The 18086-nt window shown below is 40.6% G+C and overlaps 2 protein-coding genes across 2 annotated transcripts in view; both read right to left on the reverse strand.

The window, feature by feature from the left end:
• rcan3 (regulator of calcineurin 3) overlaps nucleotides 1-3404 on the reverse strand; it is a 41821-nt gene extending 38417 nt beyond the window's left edge. Inside the window, exons 1-2 of the mRNA XM_070978852.1 lie at nucleotides 3205-3404; nucleotides 1589-1870 (exon numbers count right to left, since the gene is read on the reverse strand). Of these exons, the coding sequence (XP_070834953.1) occupies nucleotides 1589-1813 (225 nt within the window). The 5' untranslated portion in view covers nucleotides 1814-1870; nucleotides 3205-3404. The remainder of the gene's footprint in view (nucleotides 1-1588; nucleotides 1871-3204) is intronic.
• Nucleotides 3405-4576: 1172 nt separating this feature from the next.
• On the reverse strand, nucleotides 4577-10610 carry nipal3 (NIPA like domain containing 3). Its single transcript, XM_070979965.1, has 11 exons — nucleotides 10383-10610; nucleotides 9986-10054; nucleotides 9367-9538; nucleotides 8695-8754; nucleotides 8068-8213; nucleotides 6869-6965; nucleotides 6586-6721; nucleotides 6353-6441; nucleotides 6110-6173; nucleotides 5749-5843; nucleotides 4577-5506 (listed from the first exon to the last, which is right to left on the reverse strand). Exons 1-11 carry the CDS (start codon nucleotides 10416-10418, stop codon nucleotides 5328-5330), a joined length of 1143 nt encoding a protein of 380 aa, XP_070836066.1. The 5' UTR covers nucleotides 10419-10610; the 3' UTR covers nucleotides 4577-5327.
• Nucleotides 10611-18086: the final 7476 nt, after the last annotated feature.

Genomic DNA, 18086 nt, shown 5'->3' on the forward strand with positions numbered 1-18086 from the left:
CATGCCTCTCTCTCCCCTCTCTCTCCTCCCTCCCTCTCTAAAAGAGCACAGTGTGATTACAGAAACAGCCCCTCCTCCTGCATGCAGGCCTTTGAGAACAGAAACAGAAGGTAATGTCGGTGCTGGGAGGGAGCCAAGAGCCCAAAGACACAAAAATGTAGGTTGCCATGTCCCTGTTCTTCACTGAGAGGATGAAGACACTGAGTTTAGAGATGTCAAGTTTTTAGCAGTTAGGAAAATGCTGAAAATTAGCAATTTTAGAATAAGTTAGAGACCGTGAGAGTGTGTGTGTGCGTGTGTTGCTACAAGCCAAAAACAACCTCATAAAGTCCCTGTTTGTGCTCTGAAAATATCATTAGCAACCTGTTTTTTTATTTCATACCTCATCCCTTCCTGTCCTCATTTTTGAAAGTTTAAATAAATGTCAAAAGTTCTATTTTTAGCGAAGCCCATTTAATTGAGCCATATGGAGAACAATCTATTGACGTGCTCTGACTGAAGGGTGCGTGGGTGGCATTTCCACTTAAAAGCCGGAGCGTGAATCGTAATGAAGTGAGGAAGCAAAAAAAAAAAAAAAGGGAGGGAAGGGGCCCGACTCCACCGCTAGCAGCAATGGGTGTACAAACAGCAACCTCACAAAGCAGGAGTGATTCATTTAAAGGGATTTTGTGTATGCGCCATATTTAGCCTCTCTGCTTTGCATTTACATACACAGAGAGGATAAATAAGGAAAGCTTCGGAGGGAGACTGAAATGGAATATTAAAGGAACAGAGGAGGGAGGAAAAAGTTAACGAGCCAGTGATCAGAAAGAGGAGAGAAACATGTTATGAAGAGGAGAGCTTTTAGAGAGATACAGTAGAGAGGGAAGGATGGATAGACTTGACGGAGACTGATGCCAACTGGAAGGATGGAGGGATGGTAGGAGAGCGTAATTGGATTAGAGGGGCAGAAAATTAAAAGCATTTTCTTTGCATCTTCCTCCAGAAAACAGAATCCAGTGATCCCAAGTATTCCTGCTCCGAGGTGCTGCGACACAGAGACTTTACTCATCCCGGAGAGGCCGGAGAGGACAGAAGATATGCTACAGTATGTGAGTGCATGTGTGTGCGCGAGGCCACATCTATAAAGCCCACATGGACGTGAGCAACACACTGAATAATGATGGAATGAGTGTGGTGATGACAGGCTCAAGTATGTATGGCTCACGAGTCTGTGTGAGTCATATTGTAATCTGCTGCCCTGCATTGATGTTCCCTGGCAAATAAATAACAGCATCAGGATGTGTGTGTGTGTGTGTGTGTGTGTGTGTGTGTGTGTGTGTGTGTGTGTGTGTGTGTGTGAGTGAGTGTGAGCAATCGCCAGTGCGGTTCAAGACCGTGACAAGACTTTGACAGACAGGAGCAAAAGCTGTGGAAGACATCATGCACTTGTTGCTGGGCCTTGAATCGTGGATACAGGATGACTCAAACGTACACAGACTGACGCACCAACCCACAAACACACACACACACACACACACACACACACACGCACACGCACACACAAAGCACCAAAATTTAAAGTGAAAGTAAGTTTGCGCCGTCTCACCCTATGTACGTCCTCCTCGAACACGGCTTCATGGACGCTGCATGCAAACAGCGCCGTGGGGAGGTCGCTCAGATCCATCATCTCCTCCGCCACGCCGTCCTGATCAGTCTCCCCAAACACCATGTCCTCCTCTTCCTCCTCCTCCTCCTCCTCCTCCTCCTCTTCGGGATCGCTGCTGTAGGCCTCCGAGCCATTGCTCCATGCCTTGGAGCTCTCTCGCAGCATGCTGAAGCCTTTTAGGAGGCAGCGGACAGGCAGGTGGTGGACCACAGAAGCTGGGAACTGGGGAGAGGGGAGGTTAAGAGACTGGGAGCTGGGAGATAAGGTGAATATACTGGCTGGACGTTTGAGAGAAAAGCGCAGGGAGAATGAAAGGATACCGAGACAATGGTGCGTGAGGATTACAGGGTCGGACTGAAGTGTTAGTGATGATACCACACAGGCGGTGGGATAGATAAAAGAGAGAAACGGAGAGGGTGACAGAGTGATTGTTAAAGATCACGAGGAGAGAGAAAGATGAACAGGAGCAAACTAAAAAAGAAATAAAGAGAAAACAGAGAGGAAGAAGGTGGATTTTCATGGTTAGATCTACTTGTAGGTCTGTATTCCTGACATTCTGTTATTTTGATGGTTCAGTTGTATCTGAGTATTAGCTGGTGACTGAAAATCTATCGCCTGCTCACAGTCCAAAGTTTCAAAAATACTATACAACATACATTTAGTCATAAAATATCACCTTTAGGGCCACAAGTCATGAACTTGTCTTTTCAGTTTGGATTAATCTGCTGCTTATTTTATGACTGTTTCGATAAAATGTCCATCATAGCTTCCCAGAGTCAAGGTGATGTCTTTTAATTGCTTGTTTTCTCCAACCAACAGTCCAGAATCCAAAGATATCCAGTTCATTGTCACAGACGACTTACAAAATCTGTTAGTATTCACATTTAAACAGCTTTAATAGTCGCCCTAATCATTTTTCAAGCTGGAAAACGAAGGAACACGTGGGAAACAATGAAAACTATGATTATAGAGAGAGGAAAGGTTTGCTATGATGAAGCCCAGACTGATGCTGATGAAACAATGTACAAGTACAGAGCACCATCTAGTGGAGCATTTACAAGAATGACGCTTATCATCCATATATTAATAACAATTCTATCTGAAAATCAACCTAATGTCAGATATTTATATTTATTATTATAATAATGGATATGGATATCGACTATAGACCCAAAACTGTATCCTAATGTCATTTAACCTCTGTAGAATCACGTGCAAACCGAGCTCGCGAAGGCCATGACATCATATGTCCACAGTATAAATGGCCGAAGAGGGTTGTGACATCAATATTTGCATCGCGTGCGCTCCAAGGAAACCCCTGGATATTACGTAAACGGCTCGTGCAAAAGCAGCACGGACGTTTATCTTGAAAGTAACATGTTATCTCGTGAAAGCACTTTGTTTTCCGAGGTCAAACACAGTTTTAAAGCTAAAATGAAGCGTGAATTCATACGGAAGTTAGCAGAGTCACGGCTGCACGCGCACGGATGGAGTTACTGTTTTAATTTTCCTGTCTAATCGCTGAAAATGAGAAAATTGTTGTCTGTTTTACTCACCTCACAACTGTCAGTGAAAGAGGCCGAAACGACCCATCGCGAGTGGATTCAAAGCAATGTTTTCAGGTGACTTTACGTCATGAAACAGACTGCTCTCATATGTTTGCGGCGCGCTGACAGATGCTTCGGTGTTTGTTATTACTGGATTATTGGACACTATGATGCAGCCTACTCCGGCGTCAGGGCCCGCAGGTGAGACCAATGAAATGCCGGCAGAGGCTCGAAGTGACCAATGAGGCTACAGCAAGGGGAGGATGCTCCGCTTCAAGATAGGTGGCGACCGAGCAGCGAAGTGGCTCATAGCGGTCTGTGCTTTCATTTGACAAGGACGTCCTGGAGAGCAGCATCGCAGTGTGTGGACCGGACTGTCTCACCTGCTGTGTTAGGACAGTCAGGTGGTCGCATTTCCACAGACATTTATCGGTTTTAGATGCTGTTCTCTGGATCCACCTGTTGCTCACACAACATGAGCTACTTCGATTTTGATCAGCTCAAAGTTGAGTTTTAAACCTTTTTTTTTTTTTTGGTTTTAGAAGTAAGACATTTTCAAGCAGCACAGTTTAAAAGAGACAGTAGGGTATTTCACGCACCAAATTACACACTGGATTATTGGATTATAACCCCACAAGCACGGCGAAATGAATTAAAGTGTTATTACACACTACCTGCAGATATCAGGGAAGCCAGCTCCCTGAATATTTTCAAAAGAAAGCTAAAATGCATGATCTTTTTTTCATTTTTAATTTTCATCCTTATTCTATCTCGTTCTACATTTTTTTTTTTTTTTTAAATCTCTTTAGGTCCATTTGGTCTGTTCTGTTAAGTACTCATTTGGTGCATGTTATTTCTTTATTGTGAAGCACTTTGAGCTGCAATTTCCGTATATAGATAAAATGTAGAATTATTATAATTCTGTATAAAGGCTCTCTGCTTTAACACTGTAGAGATGCACTGCCATGTACTATGAAGAGGTGCAGCAGATACAATTTATGCAGCCATTCATTCATTGTGGAGTATTTAATCATACACACTTAATATGCTGCATTGTCCTTCAGCTTGTGAATCTTGGAGGGTCACATTTGAAAAACATCGTACTACAAAAACGAACACTGCGCTTCAGCAACATTGACTGCATACTTTCAGTTTTATTTCTTGGTTGGTTTGTCATCAGACACTTCAAGGCATCAGGTTAAAGGGGCAACCACAATGAATTGTATTTAAATTATTTTAGCAAAAACATTAGCCTCTCTGCAGTACACTAACCTTTCATACTTGGAGTACACATTTAACGAGTTGTACAGTTTATCAGTAATTTCAAGATCCAAGCGTGATTAGTTGCCTCTTTCTTACTGAACTGCTACAGTAATGCTTCACTGACCTGCCTGGGTTATGTGCCACCTTACAGTAATTTATCCAGTGTACCGCTACTTTATAAAGGCACACATATAAATTAATAAACACATCACAATAACTTAGAATAATTGCACCCATTGTTTGGTCAAGAAAAGGAGTAATACAGTGAAAATCCAAGAAAACGGAGGAAACCTGCTCATATGAGACCGATATGTAAAGTTAAAATGTTCATTGGCAAGTCTTATGAACACGTTTGTAGGTACATTTATACAACATTGTTAATAACAACCTGGATTTGAAGAGTAACTCAGTGGAAGAACAGATCCATTGTTCCCATCAATGAGAACAAAATTGCTTCAACAGTCATGGAAGTGAGTCCTTTCATCTCAAAGCTAACAAAGAGTACAGGCAGTAAGCTTCAAGGCACGACATCGTCTCTGCTGTCAGACTTCTGAGGCCGTGTTTGGAAATCCACGACGACGCGAACAGCTGCAGGTTTCTTACGATCATTTTTGGAATGAAAACAGCTTACATCTTCTAAAAAACAGGAGTCATTCTCAAGATCACGTTTTGGTTTAGAGATTTAGAAAGGAAAGCACGTGGAGAGGAGTGAGAGTGAGACATCTAAAACACCCAGTGGACGCCCCTACTGGGCTGGAGGTTGGTCTTGTGTATATGTGGAAAAAAACAAAACAGAATATATTCCCATCTTGGCCTTTCAAGTGAAAAGTGTTTGGAAAAGGAAAAAAAAACAATAGGAATACTCAGTTTTAATCTTTCTTGAGGTCAGACGGGCCATAAGATGCTTCAGCGGGACTCGCGGTGACTGGCGGTTGCTCCAGGTTGGCTGGTACGGGAGCAGGAACCACTCCATCATTGTTGACCAGAGCTCCATAGGAAAAGGAACCATTGAAGTCTACCAGGCCTTTGTCATGAATAGTTGGGACACCTGGTGATAGAAAGGACAGGGAAGCTAAGGTTTAAGGCAGAAACTGCAAGTTGAAGCGATAATTCAAAATGCATGTGTAACGGGCCATATATTTAGAGTTGCAACTGAAGATGTGGTTGCACTGACACATTGAACATGTGGCATTGTATGCAAATTTCAGGCAGGTTTAACAGGTACTGGTTTTAACAACAGCAAACGGCCTTCTTCAAAACTTTATGCATTTATGTGAAGTTTATACAAACCATTTGTCATATTCATGCTGACATACGGCTCAAAAGTCTTGGTCTTTTTCTTGTTTTTGGTGATGAGAAAGACCCCCAGGAAACAGAACGCAGATCTGTACAAAACACAAAATAATGAAGAGCAGCCTTTTCTCAAAATAACGTCTCAAAGTTCAGCAAACGCAGGTGTTACTGATCACAACATATCCCAGTAAGCCATGAGAGCATGACAGTGAGCCAGCATGCCCAATACCAGGATCCTGAAACTGAAGCAGCTACGTGTAATTCAGCTGTCATTAACTGATTATTTACACCCGCTTTTCCTACTGTGACACGTCAAAATGTCTACTGTGAGAAAGCTCTCTGATGACCGATCACTCACCCCAACAAAAACATGCAGATGTGAAGAACGTCCTCATGGTTAAACTCTAAGTAAAACACAGCTCCTGAAAACCAGAAAAGAAGAAAACGTTGATGACTTCTGTGTTGTGACTCTAAAGGTGACTAGCAGGAGCAAAGCAGAGGTTTTCAACTCTGTTTCTATTGAGCCAGGCAGCAATTTGCATTCACCAGTCAATCCAGGTCCGACTGAAAACTACCTGCAGCAAAGAATCCAGTAACTCACCAGCTACTACGGCAAAGGCAGTGGAAAGGATGTAGTTGACGCTGGCAATCAGAGAGGGGTCATACAGCTTAGAAGCTTGGGAGAGAAATCTAAGAAGACAATAACACACACACACAAAAACTTCACTTTGCTCATCTGTAAAGTAAAAAATTGGAAAAGCAATCCAATGTTTATATCTTTGACATGACTAACAGTCAACCATGCAAACCATGCTTGATGCTCCTGTCACTCACCTGGCCTGGAAGACCACTGAAGCCACCATGCACACAAACATGACGCTGAAGATGGGGTAGTTAAGCTGCATGGAGCCCTCGATGGTGAGCACCAACATGCCTGACACCGCCTTCACTGTAATGACTGTGATAGAGCCTGTGCGCCAAAGTCAGACGCAGTTAAACACAGAACAAACAGCTTAAGTGCCTTTTGAACATTAAAAACGTGACAAAATAAAAGTGTGGTAATAGCTTGACTTTACAGGCGGCATTTAATTGACTGGCTTTAATGCCTGAGACTCACCCAGTAGAGCGACCAGCAGCAGAATAACAACGAGGTAGTTAGCGCGGCGCTGTTTGTAGAAGTATAAAAGCAGGCAGAACGTGATGATCTCCAGGAGCTGTCAGTAAGGGTAGGTAGCAACAATAAACAACAAATGAATACCAAATAAACAGGAAGCACTGCAGTCGTTGCCAGATTCAATAATAGCAAAATTAATCTCATCGCCAAAGACAAACATTTACGCTGATTAACAGCACAGGTCAGAGAAGGCTGGGAAATGTGCTGTGTTTAAAGCAGGTTTGTGGAACTCAGTTTGTACCTAAAAGGGGAAGACCAAATAATTACAAACCAGATAAGAGAGATGTGAGATACAATACAGAAGCTCTGCAGTAAACACCAATTTAATAAAGCTCATTATGGTTGATTATGGTTGAGACTGACAGAGGATTTCATGGTTGTATCCCACCAAGTGTCTCTCAATCAGTGCTGACAATGTTTTATTTGCAACCACTGTCCCTCTACTGATGCAGCTGTCCTGTGTTTGTGTGTTTAATGTATTTATTCAAGCTTTTAGAGACATTTATCCCTTGCCACATGAAATAATGATGCAACGTTTGCTACTGATGCACCAGAAACTCAGGGAGTGTCTGTCTGGCCTCTTCTTGCCCCTGTAAGATGTCTTTAAATGTTGTAAATACAGTGTGGTGATTCCCAGACCGAGACTAAAGATGACACACACTGATAATTGGTATTCCACCTAACATGACTCACTTGTGCAAGCTCCTTTGTAATAGTTGTAATTGTTGTGTGGTCTGTGCAAAAAGAAACATATGCCAACACAGAAACGCTGCACAGCACTTACAAACGGTGACTGAATGATGGCATATTTTCTTGTCAACACTATAAACTACAACCACAAACACTGAGTTCAACACTACCACTCTCAGTAAAAGTCACCAAACCTGTTGTATAACTTTTAAAGGTGTTGGACTTGCACAACATAAATGATGAGGGCAATGGGTGTGTAGTTTGTGTTAATTTGCCTCTATTTCATATGCTGCTTAGCAACGTCACACATTAACATTTGGCTGCCACACCTCAGTCAATTGTTTAATATCGGTTTAGTGAACGTGGGCGGGAAATTAAGAGCAGTAGGATTTAACAAACTGAGCATTGAGCTTTGTTCTTCCAAACTTCTTGAGTAAATGAAAACATCTCACCAGATACAAGAGAACAGGCCATCCAACAATGTGCATGACGATGTTCTCCGCTTTGAGTTTTTCATGAGAGTTTGGTCCAAATGCCACAAAGAGATATGTTCCTCCCATGGTTAGGATACAGCCCAGGAAGGACAGCCCATAGCGCTCTGAAATGACATAAAGATATTTAATATGTCATGATATTCAACTCAATTCAATTCAATTCAATTCAATTCAATTCAATTCAATTCAATTCAATTCAATTCAATTCAATATTCCTTTATTCGTCCCGCGAGGGGAAATTCCAATTCACAACAGCACCAATAAAGTGGATGGAAGAGTAAAGTAAATAATACAAACACTATGAGATATCACAGTGGAACTAAACATCACAGTATTTTTTATGACACAAAGAACACAATTTCACTTTTATACAGTCTAACTTTTCAACTAAATAGGGCCTGTGCATAGACAAACTTGTTTGACTGTTATCTCCGTCACTACACTGCAGCGGCTGAGGAGGCAGGATGCACAGCAGATTTCCAAAATGCCTTCAAGCTGATTAAAAATTTGCATACAATGGCACACGTTCAATGCTATTTGCATGTGAGTGTCACATCTTCAGTTGCACATGTCTGCTGAACTTACTTGCAAAGTCCTTCAGCTTAGTCTTCTCGCGCAGAAAAATAAGGCTTAAAATTGAGCTTGCTGAAAACAAAACAAAAAAAAAATCCAAATTGTGAATACAAATTTTCCTTTACATTTATTTGTGCATTGAATTAGTTATTAATTTGTATTTATAAACTGGTATAAACTAGGGGTGGGTATTGCCAAGGGCAAATTTACAAATTTTGTGATATATTGCGATATTCTACATAGTTCACTGAAAAATGTAAAAGGCATTATGCATCTTAAAATCTGAGTTGCAGGTACATCAGATGATAGTGGGACAAACTGAGTCAAAACAATGTAATTTAAATTATCCATGCCATTTTATTGTAACTATACAAGTGCAAGTTACAACATATTTGCATGAACAACATGAGCTGAGCTAATATGTCGGGGTGGTGTCGTGCTAAATGAGTTCGCAAGTTTGTTCTAATGGGAGCGAAACAGTGTTTGCAAAGAGCGTACTCTTTGTCCGGCTCACTGTGTTTCACCTTGTGTTTCTCCTTTCCTTTGGAATCCAAAGTACCTCCAAACATCTGCCTTAAAGTTCGAGGGCACCCACCCCTAGTATAAACCGAGTATAATCAATGATTATACAGAACATTTATCTATTCACAGCTACTACTAAAATATTAGGGAACAAATACTCACTGAGTACAGACACAGCATTAAGAGGTGCCACAAGAGCGAGGGGGGCAAAGGCATAAGAAACAAAATTGGCTGCCTCTCCAAGGCAGGTAAATACAAAACCACACCACCAGGTTTTAGTGCGGTAGAAGGCACGAGGGTCCTTGGTTCCAGCTAACGTCACATGGCTGTATTTCTGCAAGTGAGAGGCGTGCGGGTGAAACATGGTGACTTGCGTAAACACACAGTGTGCTGCGGTATACTTAGCTTAGACAAAGCAAACACATAAAGCAGGCTTACACCAAACAAAGAAATGAAATGTATTTCAGAAGGGCTATTGTGAATTACAAGTACAAACAGGGCGGGCAAAAGTGCCAAAAACAATGACAGTGATGTACAATGACGAGGTGATAACTGTATATTCTTTCATCCATACAGGTTTCTACTGAAAGCCGATAACAATGACGTAATGACAACCTTGATGCTGCATTGACACAAAACGCTGACATGAGACAATATGAAGGAAAACTATTCCACATAAGAGACAGACCAACTTAACTTTATGTTTAAACTAAGGTCTTAATATCAGGGTGCTTGGACATTTAAATGAGGTGTTTGTGGAGGAGGGAACTGAATACTGTACCTGGATATTTAAGGAGATGCTGACCAGCACATTTCCAAAAATAGCGAGTAAGGTCCCAATGAGGTTATCCTAAAGAAGGAAGACAGCAACACTGAATCCACTTATTTTGAATAAAATCTTTCAAACCTAGATGTAGTTTATACTTGGTTATGTCTCTGTTGTAACGCAATGATGAGTCCTCGGTGAAACACTCAGACATTTGGGATTTTTTTTGTTTACTTTCGCTCTGATGGCATTTCACTGCTGTGGTGTCTTCAAAGTTTTGTTAGGAATTTTCTGACGTGAAAAGACACAGATTACAGCACCATAAAACATCCTTATGCGCGTTTTCACACCTGCTACGAGAACAAAGAGTAAAATTTAACATTCGATTAAAAAGTGAATTGAAGTGTCTCACCGTGTAAGAGCCTCCGTCGGGTCTGCTGGTATCCATCTTGTTAGCCCTCAGAGGCAATTTATTATTTTTCAGCAGTAGCCAGACCTTCAGATACAAGATATTTCATCTTGTCGCTGAAACATTATGCGTTTATCACTCATTTTTGTGTGTTAATCTGACACTACGCTGAAGACATCACCATCTTTGAGATGAGGTGCATCTCACTTCCGGGTTGCTTCCGCCTGTGTCAGGCTACGCCCTGACGTAGAACAGTACGCTTGAATCACGTGACCTTGGACAGTGACCAGTTGCTATTTACACAATTTATAATTAAGATAAACAACAGGTACTTTGTGTTCTATGTATTTATAGGTAATATGGCCAAAGTCGCTCATTAATTTCGTTAATAATAAATGTTTCCTCCATTTTCAATGTGTTTCTGCCTATTGTTGCAGTTTAGCCGGCATTCTGCAATACCGCTTGACGACAATAGGCTGTGCTATTGAGCTAGAATTGATCCAAGAGAATTCACAAAGCAGGAGAAAGATGTTGATCAGTTTAATTAGTACTCAAGTGCGGTTAAATTCTCAAGTCTTATTCAGAGCACAAGTGTCATTAGCCAGATACCCAGAACATATCCAAGCCTGATAATTTTTTAAATCTCTCATATCCATCACAAGCAGACTGAATGAGATGAATTAGGTGAAAACTAGGGTATTTCTTCACATATATTCATCTCTTAAATTTTTTTTTATCTGAATGTAGGCTGCCCTTCCTTACATGACTGATAATAACAATCTCACCCTGGCATCATATTGTAATCATGACTAACACTGATGGTATGTTTTCTCTTCTCTTTGTGTCATTGCAGCGGTGAAGGAGGGACACAGTACAACACGTCAGCAGCAGTGTTTCTATAACAGGAGCAGTGGAACAAAGCAGAGGCAGGTCAATGAAGGGTGTTAGCTGTTGTTTTAAAAAACAGAAGAGTTTTTTTTTTTTTTTCCATATGTCCAAACCATGTGAGCAAGTGATGAGTCATAGTGGCAAAAAATCTGGCAAAGTGCAGTAGCCATGGTGACACTAGTCAGCAGTGGTTTAACAAAGTTTTTCACCCCTTTTTCAAGGAAATATTCAACTTAAACTAATGTTGGCAGCTAAAATCATATTGTTTATTACTCCAGTGTCAGATGTCAACTTGACTTTGGCAAAATTACAAAATTAGCAAACCTTGAGATGAAGTTTGCTCTTCACATTTGATTTGCTTACCAGCAGAGGGAGTGAAACATCACAGCCGGGAGAACCCAATCAGATTGTCCCATTGTGCTCAAATCGAAGCCAAGACACTCAAAGTCTCCGCTGTTGTTTGATGTTTGACTGGCATTTGATTTTGCTCTTCGCCTGCAATGATCTGACACTTAGAGCGCTTGAATGCATGCCTCATATGAATGTAATTATGTATTTTTTGGCAAACAGTGCCTTTGTTTTCTGGCATGGTGCAAGAGCTTGTCTCAAACAGCTATCGAAGGTCAGACTGCTTGTTCATCAAAGGATTCATCTGACTGGTAACAGGCATAGAGACCATGAAGCCCTTGTTGTCAGGGCAACCACTGACAACAGTTGCTCCCTGTCATCAAAAGAGTCGCATGTTCTGCAAGCGGACTGCAGTCAGGTCATGCATGCATAATATATGATACACAGATCAATGCATTTAAGAGGCTGGTTTAATTCAATAGCAGCGTGCTTTACATAAGAAATTAAAGGCATTCAGACAAGATATAAAAGAAATGCTGAAAAGACACACCTAGAATTTAAAACAGAAGATAAAGTGGAATAAAACAGATTAAAGAGGAGATTAAAATTACAGTGCAGAAACGAAGAAGTGAGTGTTGTAGCAGTTTTCTGGAGTTTTATGGGGGTTTGCTGTATATATGTGGTGCAAAACTGCTGAATGCTGCTTCTCCAGGTTTAGTTTGACCCTGGGAACAGTTAGCAGACCTGTTCCAGGTGATCTGAGAGGTCTGGTTCTTTATAACGAAGCAGCAGATCAGTTCAGTGTTCTGGTCCTTTAGAAACCAGCAGTAGAAGGCAGAGAGCTCTTCAGCACAGCAGCATGTTATTAAAACATCACCTTCTTCCAAACTACAAAGCCCTTCTTGCCTGTTACGCTCTTGTGTGCTTCACAACCTGCTGGAATGAGACGTGGCGTTATGGCCCAGATATTCATCACACAGACACTGATTACAGCTTGAAGATGAGTAGAGACAGCCAACAGGTGATTCTTCCTCAGGGTGTAAACAGGTGTGTGTGTGTGTGTGTGTGTGTGTGTGTGTGTGTGTGTGTGTGTGTGTGTGTGTGTGTGTGTGTGTGTGTGTGTGTATGCAGGTGGATCTTTTTCCACTGCATTACCTCATGTGAAGCACAAATCACGTTATTCAAGTTGAAAACACCTTTCAATTAACATTATTATCCAAATGTCTGGAATATAATGAGAGTAAGAAAAAAATATAGCATCAGCACCTTAAACAAGACTATAAAAGTATAGTTTTAGTGTTTTTAATGAAGGATTTTTTGCTTGTGTTTTCATGTTCAATTCAGTTTTGTTGAATTTAGTTGATTCAGTTTGATTAGTTGTAATTTAGTCTTTTTTACGCTGTTCAGTTGAATTGTACAGTTATTACAGACATTGACAAATGCAGCAATGTGATGAATAAATCTAAAAAGGTCTTTTGAAAACTAAATAAATGAACGGTAAAAGAAACTGGAACTTGAGGAAAAGCAAATGAAATTTAAAGAAATGGTCTCAGTGCAGCATCTTGAAAACAATGCATAAAACTGTTAAAGAACTGATGCAACTTTTTTCCACAGCAGAACTGCAGAGAGGCTAAATGTGCACACACAACACATTAAACAGCATCAGCACAAACTGATAATGTGACTTTTGTATGATTTTTGTTGTTTGCTATCTATAAAAAAATTGCTTCTGAGGGATTTAATGCAATGCAATGATTTATTGATTTACAAGAAGCATCAGAAGCTCATTTGAAAACCTCTGTCATGTTTTTTTAAATACAAACATCATTATAGAAACATCAAGAAATTACACTTAATGTGTTTTTATGTAGTTAAATATGCAAATGCTCCACAGCGCGGAGCATCTATTTTGAGTCATTATCATACCCTCAGACTGTTAACTAAAACACAATTATGGCTATCTGTCATGCCTCATGATACTCACAGTGGAATGGTAATAGATGTTTTATTATTAGAAGTTTCAGGGGGCTTTTCATTGTCTTCAGATCCTGCTGGGTCAGAAATTTGGGCAAGTAAAGGTGTGTTCCCTCCTCAGGACATCCGGTCATCCTGCATAGTGGACAGACCTGTTCACTGCCACCTGTGTGTGTGTGTGTGTGTGTGTGTGTGTGTGTGTGTGTGTGTGTGTGTGTGTGTGTGTGTGTGTGTGTGTGTGTAAATCCCTGAGGATGAATGAATGGATTAGCAGGCTGATGTGTGGATAAATCAGTGTGGAAGAAGCTGATCTGACAATAAGATCTGACAAAATTTAGCACCAGAAGGATGCTTATTATTATTTTTATTAATATTATTTTCTTGGTTATTTTCTAATCTATTATTATTTCCTTGATCAAACATGTCCAATACCAAATCCTTTATAATTTACATTTATATACACATACTGTATAAATATATGTATACAAAATGCAGCAAATCTTCATATTTGAAAAGTTGGAGTCAGTAAATTTTAAACACTTTTGCCGGAAAAACTACTTTAAAGATTAATTTGCTTTGAGAATAGTAGCTGATTATTATTTTTTGTTTATTGTCTAAATGATTGATTAATTGTTTCAGCTCGGCGTAGAGCTATTCTTTTATTGTCAGTAAATCTACCTTTTTCGTTTAATCCATCACTTTGTGTCAAAAACTCCCATCCCAGAGCCCACGATGACATCTTCATATTTTGTTGAGTTTTTGTTGAATAAATTATGCAGACAATTAACCAATTATCAAACTGTAGCTGCTGACATTTCTGCTGATTGCCTGGTCATTTAATGGACTGATCATTTCAGCTTTAAGCATCCAGCACAGCCTGTCATTCCTCTGCCTGTTACAGGATAGAGGTCCAAGAGAAAAGTGACTCCCAGGCTTTTTCCTTCATTTTTTTTTTTTTTGCCCCAGGTTAGAAAGAAGTTTCCATTGACATCTTTTTTGCTGCTTTCATATCCTCCCATTTACAAGAGTTTTGTGTATCCAGTCACTTCCTTTCCATTCTCCATTCTCAACGCTCCCAAAGATAACAGATTTTGAAATTACTTTCTGCTTACTATCAACAAAACATCTTTGGGTTTTCTTCTACCAGTTGCTTGTGATGCGTGGGCACCGTCCGCCGTCTCTGGAGGAATGTGCGAACGTTAGCATGGCAGTGTGTATTTAATGACTGCCTGGCCTGTTTCAAAAAACCAAACAGACCAGCATCCATTTGTAATGACTGAAGAATGTGCGTACGTTAGATAGGAACAGGGAATGAAGGGGATGTATTCATTACGATATGGCACCATGCAACAGGAAGTCATTCTGGCCGTGAGGTGATACTCCATCTTGTGAAGGAATGTTAACACGTTATAAAGCGGTGGTGGAAGAGCAGGCTTTTCCTAAATCCTCTGCAAGTCCAGGCTTGTCGGGAACATTTCTAGCAATGGAGTGACAATGACAACATTAGAAATAAATGCTGGGGTGACTATATGAGCACATCTGAGCACGGCTTGTAACTGAGGGTGTAAGGCTGACTGTCAGTCAGAGGGCTGGTTTCGATGACGCTGTGTGAGCTTTTAACCATCGGGATGAAGAGATCTATGACAAAAGGCATACTCATCGATCAGTTTTCAATCGTTAATAACATCATTCATTTTCATGCAGTCTTATTCGTGCTAGCCGTCGTGGATATCTGGAGTCTCTTTGGGAGGAAAGCAGATTGAGTTATTTTTCAAATTTCACCGGAGGACACGTTTAAATTGCTCATGTTAGTGAAACAGTAATTTCCTTGATGAGGAGAATCTCAAACATTTTTAATATCCAGTTTAGAGCCAGAGAGCACTTTAATTTGTTCCATCCATTTAAAAGGTTCTCATAATAATCCTGTTTCATTCCAGCCTCTCGGCCTTTTACATGAGAACTGTCAATTCGCAGCTCTGCTAAAATTCACAGTGATCATCCCCTTGAGAAAACTGAATTACCCTAAATTCAAATGTACAGACTCAGTCATGAAGGAAGCCTTCGCCAAAGCATCTGACTCACCTGAGATAACAATGAAGAACCAAACTGTGTCCGTCTTCCCTCCCATTGTTCCTGTGCATGCCCAGCTCATTCAGAGCTCTGTTGTTCTGTGTGCCATACCTGGCTATTATGTGTGAAAGGGGAATTACTGTGAGTTAATCTCTGTAATTACAGATTTCTTATGCATGAACACGGATGAGAGGCTCTCAAAGGCTGGAAATGACATTTCAGCCTCGACTCTATGAAATACTTGGAGTATGTATGGAGGCCCACTACAGAGTTGATTCAGCATAGGCTTTTTTATACTGTATGCCATTCCTGAGGCAACCCTCTACATTTATCCAGGCATGAACCAGTAATTTGGGAATACTGTAGGAATGGCTGAACCCAGGGGTCAGTGTCCTTTCCCCAGACCACTTAGACATGCAGACGACCCACCGCAGCCGAAAATAGATCACATGTGGTTCTTTAAATTGTGGTCATGGGTCTTTGTAAAGCCATTAAAATCATATTGCTGACAAATATTATATAACCCCGATTCTAAAAACCATAAAATAAACTTGAATAAAGACAGAATGCCATCATTTGCAAACAAATGGCTGCATGTGTTCTCCATCAGTCTTATGAAGTGAGTCCATGTAGTAACATCCTTTATCCAAACAGGTGTTTTTGAAGCAGGACAAAGCTAGATAAATAAAATGATCTGAATTCTAAATTGTTTTGAGTAATTTCACTTCATTAGTCACAAATGATTAAAATATTTCTGTCAAAGTAAGAATTAAGAACTCATTTCTGTCACGACACCTTATTATGACTCAGGGCTTCAGTACCTGACTTTAACAATCTGGTGACAGTTTCAAGCCCGTAATGCTTCATGATGCAATGACACACGATTGAGTAACATTTAAACTGGAAATATAACCCAGATACCGTGTTTGTATTCAGCATCAAATATTCCATGACACAAAATAACAGTACTGTTACTCATTTGGTTTCAGGAGTTATTTTTAAAAAAAGTTAATGAGTGTGTATTTTCATGCATTTGATCCAAACACTGGATACCAAACTTTGACTCAGAAACACACTGCGATGTTGTGAGAACCCACATTCAACACTTCTCGTGCTTTGTGGCCTTTTTCTTCTCTCACCTGCAGTTGTGAGAAGAGTAAGATAACACTTTGTCTAAACTATTGACCCCGACGTACTGTATACGTTACATTTTTTCGGAGTGTCACAGTGAGTTACTGCGTGTGTGTGTGTGTGTGTGTGTGTGTGTGTGTGTGAATGTGTGTGTGTTTAAGTTGCGGTGATGAGCTCCTTTACTTCCTCTTTGCTCCTCAGCTGTACACTTTTTTTGGGATTATTATGAGAGATTTAATTTATTTCTGTTGTGCCCACTGATTGTACATGATTTATGTTTTTTTCTGGCACCTTCAGCATTATTGCACAGGTGACAGTAGAGAAGCAATATTAAAATGCTGATGTTATATAAATGCATAACGATAATGTAACACTCAGCAGTGGGTCATTCTGCATACTTTAACTTTTGCATTTGTAACAGTGTATTTTTACTCAGTCATTGCTGCTTTTACTAAAGGATCTAAGTACGTCTTCCTCCACAGTGAAACACATGTTTTTACAACTATCTTTATGCATTTACTAATGAGAGCTGCACAAAATGCATGAGAAGTGCTTAGACCTGCAGTGAGGATGTGCAGACTTTATTTGACTTTGTGTGTGTGTGAGAGTGTGTAGCATTGCTCATGAAGACTGACCTCACAGATGCTGCTTGCATGCTTCCTGACACTGCAGCGTGACCTTAGACACGAGCAACCGTGCACAACTTCAGCCCACATCTCTTTCCAGACTGTTTTTGGAGTGAGGCCTTGTCTGTTTGTGTGTGTGTGTGTGTGTGTGTGTGTGTGTGTGTGTGTGTGTGTGTGTGTGTGCGTGTGTCTGTCAAAGAGAGAGAGAGAGGGAGAGACAGCCCTCGTCTGTCTGAAACTTGAGGAGAGAGAGGAGAGCAGAGCGAACAAAAGCCTGTGTTTAATTTTCTTTTTTTTTTTCCCTCTGTTGTCTTTGGTAGTTCCTTCATATTTTCAGGGCCCTGCAATCACGGCATCTTGTTAGCTTTGGATTCAGGTTAGACTTGTTGTAGTAGACGACAACTCCCTCCCTCCCTCCTTCTCCTCACATCTTCTCCACTCTTCCATTCGCACTTCTGTCTTGATTTGTGTTTTCTTTTAAATGGGTGACAAGCCGCATTTGTCTTGAAGGCATGACTGTCTCTCCCTGCCTCCTCTATTCATTCTGTCCTTCCCTTTCTCCTTCATACCTTCCTCTCCTCCCCCCCTTTTGCATTAGCAGGTGAATTCTCTTTTCAGGAGAGACTAAACTCACACAATAGCAGGTGCATGTCTGCCGGACATGACTCAA

The sequence above is a fragment of the Chaetodon trifascialis genome, chromosome 14 (genome assembly GCF_039877785.1).
Source record: "Chaetodon trifascialis isolate fChaTrf1 chromosome 14, fChaTrf1.hap1, whole genome shotgun sequence".
NCBI classification, from domain to species: Eukaryota; Metazoa; Chordata; class Actinopteri; order Chaetodontiformes; family Chaetodontidae; genus Chaetodon; species Chaetodon trifascialis.